The 10,203-nt window shown below is 39.3% G+C and overlaps 1 protein-coding gene across 4 annotated transcripts in view; it reads right to left on the bottom strand.

The window, feature by feature from the left end:
* Nucleotides 1–2,410: 2,410 nt before the first annotated feature.
* The window catches only part of LOC124554933 (nuclear pore complex protein Nup98-Nup96-like), a 236,048-nt gene continuing 228,255 nt past the window's right edge, over nt 2,411–10,203 (bottom strand). For 3 of the 4 annotated variants that reach the window (XM_047128630.1, XM_047128629.1, XM_047128631.1), the window contains one exon: nt 2,411–3,461. In XM_047128630.1, the coding sequence (XP_046984586.1) occupies nt 3,257–3,461 (205 nt within the window). In that variant the 3' untranslated portion in view covers nt 2,411–3,256. The remainder of the gene's footprint in view (nt 3,462–10,203) is intronic. The other variant, XM_047128632.1, reaches the window with a different exon arrangement.

Genomic DNA, 10,203 nt, shown 5'->3' with positions numbered 1-10,203 from the left:
CACCACTGTAGGACATAGCAACAAACTTCTTGCCCTCTTGTCTCCTCCTTGTCACATACTTTTGATTTTAGTTTACTGTAAAGTTTCATTACATCACGATCCTTATATCCATTTGCCTTGGCTACTTTTCTAATCACACTTAATTCTTCCACCTCATTATTAGGTGACTTGCAGTTTTAGCATCCTGTTGATCATCGCTGTGAAATATGCCCATTTATGCTTCTTAGGGTGACAAGATTTCGCATTTATAATTGTGTCAGTGGCCGTCGTCTTCCTGAATATGCCAATCTTATACCTTCCATCCCTTTTAGTTTACCTAAGCTCCAAGAAACTAATACTTCCTTCATCTTCCAGTTCCACTGTGAAATAAATTTTTTTGGTGCATCCCACTCATTCTTTCTCCTCTACCTCGTGTATTTCACTTTCGTCACCTTTGTACAGTAATATGTCGTCTACATAACGTATGTAATACAGTTTTTTTTTTTTTTTTTTGCAGATGTTAGGATTTTGTTCCAAAACTTATTTTCTAGCTCATTTACAAATATCTCAGCTAATTTACCAGATGAACTGTTACCCATTGCGAGCCTGTCCTTCTGATAAACTACGCCACAAAGTTGGCAACAACAGCAACAAATATTTGGAATCTGTTGACTATAAGATCAACTGTGAGAGGTTTTATATCGGTCAGACAGGAAGGAAGGAATTTCAAGACTCGTTTTAGAGAGCACACATATAACTAAAATAAGAGTGCTTTCGGTACACATTTAGACAGAGAAAACCATTTGGTAAGAAACAGAGAATAATATGAAAGTGTTTGCACAGGGCGCCAAAAGGACAATTACTGAACCTACTCTAAGAAATGGAGATTTATGTGCACAGAAAATGGCAACCGGAATTACTGCTGAATGAACAAAATGAGTTTAACCTAAATGCTTACTTTGATGTATCCAGAAACCTACTGGTTTGAGCAGCATCGAGCGCCCCAGCAGACTGGCGTGTGGTCGTGTGCACCGGCTGCTGGTGACGAGGAGACTGGGCCTTCCTCCGCAAGTTTCTCCACAGGAAAACAAGGACATCACACAGAGAAACCGTGACGTGCTGCCATTGAGACCACACTACGGATGTATTATCAACTATGAATTTTTTATATTTTTAATTAATTGTCACCGTTTTCTTAATTACCGACTTTTATACAACTGAATGTTTTACCTTGCCAGGCTAGAAGTTTCACATTATTAATATTTGCACTTTATATGTGGATTTTAAGTATGGATTCAATTCCACGTGGAGTATGTCAGTACACGTTTTATTATCAGATGCTCGTTTTGCTATGTGAAGTAATTTTAATTAATGACTATGCATACCACATTTTAACCATTACAGTTGCGATACTGGTTAATTGTGTAGCCAAGCTATAGTGCCCTCTGCTGGCCTCAGTTTCCTTGCATAAATGCCAAACGCATTCAGATCACCACCAGCACTTACTATGTACCTACATGTATAGTTGATGTTGATACTACATCAGAATATTTTATGGTGTGTATGGCTGGTATACATGGCTGTTTATCATGTAAACATTTTATCTTTCTTATGTAGCACCAGGACTTTTATAGGTTTAGCATCAGCAAATTAGCTTAGTTTGTTACACACGGTTTTTGTTCTTCTAACAGATCTGAAGATGGCAGTAGCCGAAACCAGTCATAGTGAAATGTAAAAATTTATGTGATCAAGACAGACCTGTAAAATAAAGTGCCAAAAATATGATCACTGATTCATTTTCAGACTGTCTCCAATTGAAAGCACTTCTGTTCATATTTTCAGTTTTTGCTTTATTACCGCAGAACATCTGGGTTGTGTTTCTACCGTTTTGCCTCCTAAATAGGATGTAAATCTGTGTTTGTGCCATTTCCTATCCACACTTCCTCCCGGCTATTATTCAGTATTTCAAAACAAAGGCAGAAGATAGAAGAAGGGGAGGGGGTGGGGAAGATGAGTGTCCATATCTTGATCATGGTGCCCAACTACGAACACAACTGCTAAGTTTCAACAGTTGGGAAGTATATTCCGCTGTTGTGTGCCTATTATGAATTTAGTTAAACATGGAAAAGTCCTAAAACTGGAGAAAATTTTATATATTGGTAAAGCATTTTCTTTGATCATGTGTGTCATATGTGGGAACTTGTATCTTAGAACACGAGACCACTTATTACCTGTTGTTTCACTTTTGTTTTCTTGTACATTATATTTTCATAAAACTTCATTTATGGATATATTTTTATTAATGCTCTGGTGGTTTTCGTAAATAACTGTATTTTCAATCATGTATATAAAAAAACCGTAAAAAGACAAAATTTCTGCTGAGAGAGTGTCCTTTGGATGTGTTATATGAAAGTCAGACATCAAACAACAATTACAGAAGACTCAGTATTTTTAATTGTCATCTTGCACAGGATGGGACCTCTTGAAATAATTATTAAACACATAACAAGAACATTACTCAACACATAAACACTACAGAAATATTGAATACATTTTTGTGGAAACTTCAAACTAACATACTGACAATTTCATATCACAAAAGTAAGCTAAAACTGTTACAAGTATAGATCTTCAAAAAGGCACGTTAAAGGCACAAAAAATTCAAAACTTTCACCAATAATGTCCTTTAAGATATCAGTATACACGATCATTAATAAAACCATATTTTCAGTTTTGGGGCATAAAATTAGCAATGATTTCCTTGATTAATGGAGCTAATACTACAAACTGTTTATTGTATGTTAAAAGCCCAAGTGCTAATGCGACTTAGTTCAAGTACAAAAAAGAATGTTTAGTTTATGAGGGTTTCCTAACTGAACTTTGAGAAAATATTTATATTAAACCAAAGTTATAAATATTTCACTTCACTGTTAATTAATACTTATTTCTCAAAAAGTATAGAATATATAAACTCAGATAAGTATTGAAGAGTGACATCATTTCAAAAACTGCTATTCCGGTGTGTAACACACACACACACACACACACACACACACACACACACACACACACACACGTAACATGTTATAGATCATAAATTAAAAAAAATCCTGATTATAAATCACATAATAAATCTCTTAAACATTTCCTGTACGTACTGAAGGAGGTTGCACAACAACAACAACAAAACAAAACTGTTTTTTTTTTTTTTTTAATTTCAGAAAAATGTACCATGGTTTTACAGTCACATGAAAGTTATTAAAATTCATGCTGATTCTCATGTGAAAAATCTAGAGTTTGCGAAGTCTGCAGGCCAGTTCTCGATGAAGTTCCTTCTTTCTCGTACTTTAAAATTATCTGGCACAGGCAATTTTGTAGTCATATACAGAAGGATGCGACAGCTCATTTGATCATTCCTCTGCAATCTTACGAATTCACCGACCAAATCAAAAAGTCGATCACAGATGTCAATTCTGCATAACCTGAAGACACAGGAAACAAATACACACTCAGGACAATATAATACAATTATCCAAAACACACACACACACACACACACACACACACACACACACACCACATAGTGTGCACTGAAGTTGCCCAATAGAAGGAACGGCACATTCCATGCCCCACAAGAGTTCTGTCATTCCATCTCCATCCAATCGATCATGAGGTGAAATATAAAAAGAGCACACTGTGATTTTAACTTCCACTGCAACTGCTCGTAGAGTCATGGTAAGAGTGGCACGAAAGGACTGGCATCTGTCACTGATGGAAACAGGCACTCCACACTTATCCCTGTCTCCAGTAATACCCTCCTCCCTGTAAGACTGGTAGCCCTTTAAAGCAGGTATACTGGCGACTTTAAAATCAGTTTCTTGTAAGCAGATGCAGAATAGTCTCTCCTGGGAGCCGTAATTCTTGCAAATCCAATCGGTATCTGTGTACATTCCACTGCAACATAGAAGTCCCTGTGGTAGCCAATGGCTAATGATGATTGCCCCGCCCCCTCAGCAGCTGTGATCTACCAAATAGGTCGATGGAGCATTAGACAGTGCCTGGCTCTCTTGACCCTCCATGTGGACATCAATATACTTGACAGTAAAATCACATCAGAAAGGGAGAGTGATCACTAATGTGAAGGTCTAGCTGCTGCTTTCTTCAATTTTTGAACGAGTGATGAGTTTCCCATGGACCTTGCTGTTGGTGGGGAGGCTTCCGTGCCTCAGTGATACAGATGGCCGTACTGTAGGTGCAACCACAGCAGAGGGGTCTCTGTTGAGGGGCCAGACAAATGTAAACATGTGGTTCCTGAAGAGGGGCAGCAGCCTTTTCAGTAGTTGCAAGGGCAACAGTCTGGATGATCGACTGATCTGGCCTTGTAACAATAATCACAACGGCCTTGCTGTGCTGGTACTGCAAACGGCTGAAAGCAAGGGGAAACTACAGCCGTAATTTTTCCCGAGGGCATGCAGCTTTACTGTATGGTAAAATATTCCGGAGGTAAAATAGTCCCCCATTCGGATCTCCGGGCGGGGACTACTCAAGAGGACGTTTTTATCAGGAGAAAGAAAACTGACGTTCTACGGATCAGAGCGTGGAATGTCAGATCCCTTAATCGAGCAGGTAGGTTAGAAAATTTAAAAAGGGAAATGGATAGGTTAAAGTTAGATATAATGGGAATTAGTGAAGTTCGGTGGCAGGAGGAACAAGACTTTTGGTCAGGTGAATACAGGGTTATAGATACAAAATCAAATAGGGGTAATGCTGGAGTAGGTTTAATAATGAATAAAAAAATAGGAGTGCGGGTAAGCTACTACAAACAGCATAGTGAACGCATTATTGTGGCCAAGATGACACAAAGCCCATGCCTACTACAGTAGTACAAGTTTATATGCCAACTAGCTCTGCAGACGATGAAGAAATTGATGAAATGTACGATGAGATAAAAGAAATTATTCAGATAGTGAAGGGACACGAAAATTTAATAGTCATGGGTGACTGGAATTCGATTGTAGGAAAAGGGACAGAAGAAAACATAGTAGGTGAATATGGATTGGGGTTAAGAAAGGAAAGAGGAAACCGCCTGGTAGAATTTTGCACAGAGCATAACTTAATCATAGCTAACACTTGGTTCAAGAATCATAAAAGAAGGTTGTATACCTGGAAGAATCACGGAGATACTAAAAGGTATCAGATAGATTATATAATGGTAAGACAGAGATTTAGGAACCAGGTTTTAAATTGTAAGACATTTCCAGGGGCAGATGTGGACTCTGACCATAATCTATTGGTTATGAACTGCAGATTAAAATTGAAGAAACCGCAAAAAGGTGGGAATTTAAGGAGATGGGACCTGGATAAACTGAAAGAACCAGAGGTTGTACAGAGTTTCAGGGAAAGTATAAGGGAACAATTGACAGCAGTGGGGGAAAGAAGTACACTAGAATAAGAATGGGCATCTCTGAGGGATGAAGTAGCGAAGGCAGCAGAGGATCAAATAGGTAAAAAGACAAGGGCTAGTAGAAATCCTTGGGTAACAGAAGAAATACCGAATTTAATTGATGAAAGGAGAAAATATAAAAATGCAGTAAATGAAGCAGGCAAAAAGGAATACAAACTTCTCAAAAATGAAATTGACAGGAAGTGCAAAATGGTTAAGCAGGGATGGCTAGAGGACAAATGTAAGGATGTAGAGGCTTATCTCACTAGGGGTAAGATAGATACTGCCTACAGGAAAATTAAAGAGACCTTTGGAGAAAAGAGAACCACTTGTGTGAATATCAAGAGCTCAGATGGAAACCCAGTTCTAAGCAAAGAAGGGAAAGCAGAAAGGTGGAAGGAGTATATAGAGGGTCTATACAAGGGTGATGTACTTGAGGACAATATTATAGAAATGGAAGAGAATGTAGCTGAAGAGGAAATGGGAGATACGATACTGTGTTAAGACTTTGACAGAGCACTGAAAGACCTGAGCCGAAATAAGGCCCCGGGAGTAGACAACATTCCATTAGAACTACTGACGGTCTTGTGAGAGCCAGTCCTGACAAAACTCTACCATCTGGTGAGCAAGATGTATGAAACATGCGAAATACCCTCAGACTTCAAGAAGAATAAAAGAATTCCAATCCCAAAGAAAGCAGGTGTTGACAGATGTGGAAATTACTGAACTATCAGTTTAATAAGTCACAGCTGCAAAATACTAACACGAATTCTTTCCAGACGAATGTAAAAACTGATAGAATCCAACATCGCGGAAGATCAGTTTGGATTCCGTAGAAATATTGGAACACGTGAGGCAATACTGACCTTACGCCTTATCTTAGAAGAAAGATTAAGGAAAGGCAAACCTACGTTTCTAGCATTTGTAGACTTAGAGAAAGCTTTTGACAATGTTGACTGGAATACTCTCTTTCAAATTCTAAAGGGGGCAGGGGTAAAATACAGGGAGCGAAGGGCTATTTACAATTTGTACAGAAACCAGATGGCTGTTATAAGAGTCGAGGGGCATGAAAGGGAAGCAGTGGTTGGGAAGGGAGTGAGACAGGGTTGTAGCCTCTCCCCAATGTTATTCAATCTGTATATTGAGCAAGCAGTAAAGGAAACAAAAGAAAAATTATGAGTAGGTATTAAAATCCATGGAGAAGAAATAAAAACTTTGAGGTTCGCCGATGACATTGTAATTCTGTCAGAGGCAGCAAAGCACTTTGAAGAGCAGTTGAAGGGAATGGATAGTGTCTTGAAAGGAGGATGTAAGATGAACATCAACAAAAGCAAAACGAGGATAATGAAATGTAGTCGAATTAAGCTGGGTGATGCTGAGGGAATTAGATTAGGAAATGAGACACTTAAAGTAGTAAAGGAGTTTTGCTATTTGGGGAGCAAAATAACTGATGATGGTCTAAGTAGAGAGGATATAAAATGTAGATTGGCAATGGCAAGGAAAGCGTTTCTGAAGAAGAGGAATTTGTTAACATCGAGTATAGATTTAAGTGTCAGGAAGTCGTTTCTGAAAGTATTTGTATGGAGTGTAGCCATGTATGGAAGTGAAACGTGGACGATAAATAGTTTGGACAGGAAGAGAATAGCAGCTTTCGAAATGTGGTGCTACAGGAGAATGCTGAAGATTAGATGGGTAGATCACATAACTAATGAGGAGGTATTGAATAGAATTGGTGAGAAGAGGAGTCTGTGGCACAACTTGACGAGAAGAAGAGACCGGTTGGTAGGACATGTTCTGAGGCATCAAGGGATCACAAATTTAGCATTGGGGGGCAGCGTGGAGGGTAAAAATCGTAGAGGGAGACCAAGAGACGAATACACTTAGCAGATTCAGAAGGATGTAGGTTGCAGTAGGTACTGGGAGATGAAGAAACTTGCACAGGATAGAGTAGTATGGAGAGCTGCATCAAACCAGTCTCAGGACTGAAGACCACAACAACAAACACAATGAGTTTCCTCATTTGTGGGAGGAATTGCTTGTGTGGGTAGAGCGGACAGCTTAGAGGGCTTCTGATGATGGTATTCAGTCGCACATGGCTGAGGTTCCAAGTCCGTCATCAGCAACTTCTGAATGATTTCAGGTTCATGTGAAGGGCATGTTAGCTATTTGACACCTCAGTGAAGGATGTGTTAAGCCATTCAAGTTCAGGATGATTTGAGGCAATGAGGGTGACCTTTAGTGTAACTGGTTAAGAGGACATTTTATCACTGCAGATGCACCACCCAGGGGTGGACAGACTGAATGAAAGACTTACGTGTAGGGGTGATAGATAGGTTTGTAAAAGTATCATCATTTGAAGTAGGTACCCATTAAAAATTACACAGCTCTACAAAATAATTTTTTTTTTTCGTTGCCAGTGAAGTTTGAACGAAAATGGGATATTGTTATGATACTCATTCCGAGTATATTTGTACTTTTTCCAAATTGGCTCTGGTTTTTGAGATATAGGTTATTTGTGGAAATGAGAGTTTCATGTGGATAATATCGACTGCAGGGTCCATATATGGTGTACTGTATTTGCTACCTGTTTTTTAATTAGTGATATTGTACTATCTTTATTAAACAATTGTGCTCAGGGAGTGCATCTGTGTGGTTGAGGATTACATCATGCAAACATCACACCATCAGCATGTGTTCAGTCCTGTTGTGCGGTGCGTGTGTTGAAGATATTGAGGGTTGTGCAGATTTGAATTCGGCGGTACTCGACATTCATTTGTTGGCCGAGGTAATCCCCGCAACAGCCGATAGGTAGCGTTCAGTGTAAACAAGAAACATGGCAATGGTCGAAAGTCACACACATGTGCAGTGCAGCTTCAAGGAGATAGAACCTTTTCATCGTGACGTAGCAAATAAGAGGCGAGTATTCATTTCACACAAAACAATTAATGATGTTTGTTGGATGTGATTGACATGCAAATACAAGAAAGTTCTGCATAATTTGTAGTATTTGTGCAATTTTGTTTTAGGAAAACATGAGTTCTTCACGCCGTCTTTGCGTGAACCATCCAGATGAGTTCTGCTACATTTGTGGTGAATACGTTCTTCAAAAGAACAGGAAGAATATCACTCCTTTTGTGGAGGAAGCGTATCTGGCATATTTCAGAATTAAACTTGGAGATCAAGACAAGGCGTGGGCACCCCATAAAGTTTGTAAATGCTGTGTGGAGTGCTTACGGCAGTGGACAAAACGAAAAAGGAAAAGCTTAAACTTCGGAGTGCCTATGGTATGGCGAGAGCAGAAGAACCATACAGATGATTGCTATTTTTGCATTGTTAATGTGAAAGGTTTTAATAGGTTCAAAAAAACGAAAGTTGGAATATCCCGATTTGGAGTCAGCAAGAAGACTGGTGGTGCACAGCAACGATGTTCCTGTACCAACCTTCACAACATTACCCACGCTAACATCATCAGATGACGACGTGCACGGCGAGGAATGTAAAAGTAGTGGTTCGGAATACGAAGGACGTGAGACACAACCCCAGCAGTTCGACCAGAAGGAGCTCAGTGACTTGATACGAGAACTCAATCTTTCAAAGCAAGCATCAGAACTCTTAGCATCCAGGCTTAAGGAAAAGAACTGTCTTCATCCAAGTGTTAAAATAACAGCTTACCGGACGAGAGAAGAAAACCTTCTTCCATACTTCAACCAAGAAGAGGTTATAGTGTATTGCAGCAATATACCTGGACTTTTACTTGAATTGGGGCTGCCGGAATATAGACCAGAGGACTGGCGTCTCTTCATAGACAGTTCCACTAGAAGCTTAAAATGTGTTCTCCTACACAATGGCAATCGTTACGCATCTATTCCAATTGCCCACTCAACAAAACTTTGTGAAGCATATGCTAACATCAAGATGGTTCTGCAGAAAATTCAGTATATGCAGCACCAGTGGTTGATTTGTGGTGATTTGAAAATGGTGAACTTCTTGCTTGGACAACAAAGTGGATACACAAAGCACCCATGTTTTATCTGCATGTGGGATAGTAGGGCAAAGCACGAACATTGGAAGCAGAAAACATGGCCTCCAAGGAAACATATGGCTGTTGGTGAAGCAAACATCATTAATGAACCTCTGGTTAGTAGGGACAAGATTGTTCTTCCACCATTACATATTAAGTTAGGACTAATGAAGCAATTCACCAAAGCTTTAGACAGAAATGGTAATTGCTTCACATACATCTGCAATACGTTCCCTGGACTCAGTAGTGAAAAACTTAAGGCAGGAATATTTGATGGTCCTCAAATTCGCAGGCTCATCAACGATACCAATTTTACAAGTGTCATGACTGTCACTGAAGCATCGGCCTGGAACAGTTTTGTCGCTGTTGTAAAATGTTTTTTGGGCAATCATAAAGCTCCCAATTACGAGGAACTGGTCAAAAACATGATCACTAACTTTCAAAACTTAGGAGCTAACATGAGCATAAAATTGTACTTCCTTCACAGCCACTTGGATCGATTTCCTCGTAATCTAGGTGATTTCAGTGAGGAACAAGGAGAGCGGTTCCATCAAGATATGAAAGGAATAGAGGAAAGATATAAAGGAAGATGGGACAGGCATATGATGGCAGATTATTGCTGGAATCTGCAACGTGACTGTTCTGAAGAGACCTATAAAAGGAAAACGTGCAGGAAGCGGTTCATCATGGACGGAAAATGATATACTTATAGAGAAACTTTTCAATTATGTTTTATACGTGGACAAATGCCTGTCAGGTT

Source organism: Schistocerca americana, chromosome X (assembly GCF_021461395.2).
Source record: "Schistocerca americana isolate TAMUIC-IGC-003095 chromosome X, iqSchAmer2.1, whole genome shotgun sequence".
Taxonomy (NCBI): domain Eukaryota; kingdom Metazoa; phylum Arthropoda; class Insecta; order Orthoptera; family Acrididae; genus Schistocerca; species Schistocerca americana.
Note: the sequence above shows the minus strand (reverse complement) of the source record. Positions and strands in the feature narration are given on the sequence as shown.